The 812-nt window shown below is 58.0% G+C and overlaps 1 protein-coding gene across 1 annotated transcript; it reads right to left on the bottom strand.

Moving 5' to 3' along the window:
* Positions 1-89: 89 nt before the first annotated feature.
* GPR75 (G protein-coupled receptor 75) lies at positions 90-806 on the bottom strand (the record flags this gene model as incomplete). The annotated part of the gene is made up of 1 exon (XM_010136877.1): positions 90-806. A coding segment is annotated over one exon (717 nt), but the record flags the coding sequence as incomplete, so codon positions are not given.
* Between the last annotated feature and the right edge of the window lie 6 nt (positions 807-812).

The following is an 812-nucleotide window of genomic DNA, read 5'->3' as shown; positions in this document are numbered from 1 at the left end:
GCGTGTCCCTTAACTGGCGGCAGCACCGGATCACAGTCAGCAGGGCCAAGACCCACCAAGGGGACCCGCTGGCTCGGCCAGGCCTGAAGCTACACCGAGGGCACGGGGATCTGCTTGGTCGAAGCACTGTCGCAGTCCCGCACCGCGTCGTTGGGGGTGTGGTAGTGCATGGCGACGTAGGACCTGGCAAACCCGAAGGCGGGGGTCACGGGCTGTAAGCTGTTTGGGGTGCTCACCTCCGGGGAAGGGCTGCTGTTATAGATACTGTAATAGGGCTCGATTCGGGTGTTCAGGGGGGTTGAGCTGCTCTGTGCATAGTGCTGATGCCCGACGGAAGCCTTGGGACTCAGCGCGCTCTCCTTAGAGTGACTGGGACCACAGGCTTGGTCCACAAACTTCTTCTGAGGTTTTGGAGACAACATGTATGCTGAATTGGTCTCGTGGTGGGATGACTTGTTCCTGTTGACTTCCAGGCTGCCTTTGCCCATGGCCCGAAGCCTCGTCTTCTGCTTGCAGCAGAAAAAGACAAGGGCTACGTACTGCAGGCACCAGAGGACTCGTCTCCGAAGCCCTGCGCTGTTACGGGAATATATAAAAGGATTTAATCCAGACTTGAAAAAAATGAGGGTGAACCCACACAGCTCGAACTGGTAGAGAACGAAGCCACCGCTGCTGGACAGCATGTCCTGCACCAAAGAGATGCCCAGGGGCAGGCAGCAAACCAAGACGGAAAGCACAATGACGACGCATGTCACCACCGCCCTGGAGTCTTTGGCCGTGGACAGGTTGACTGCCGACACCAGCTGGAGGCG

This window comes from Buceros rhinoceros, unplaced genomic scaffold (assembly GCF_000710305.1).
Source record: "Buceros rhinoceros silvestris isolate BGI_N320 unplaced genomic scaffold, ASM71030v1 scaffold24965, whole genome shotgun sequence".
Taxonomy (NCBI): domain Eukaryota; kingdom Metazoa; phylum Chordata; class Aves; order Bucerotiformes; family Bucerotidae; genus Buceros; species Buceros rhinoceros.
The sequence above is the reverse complement of the archived record's forward strand: the minus strand, read 5'-3'. Positions and strand labels throughout refer to the sequence as shown.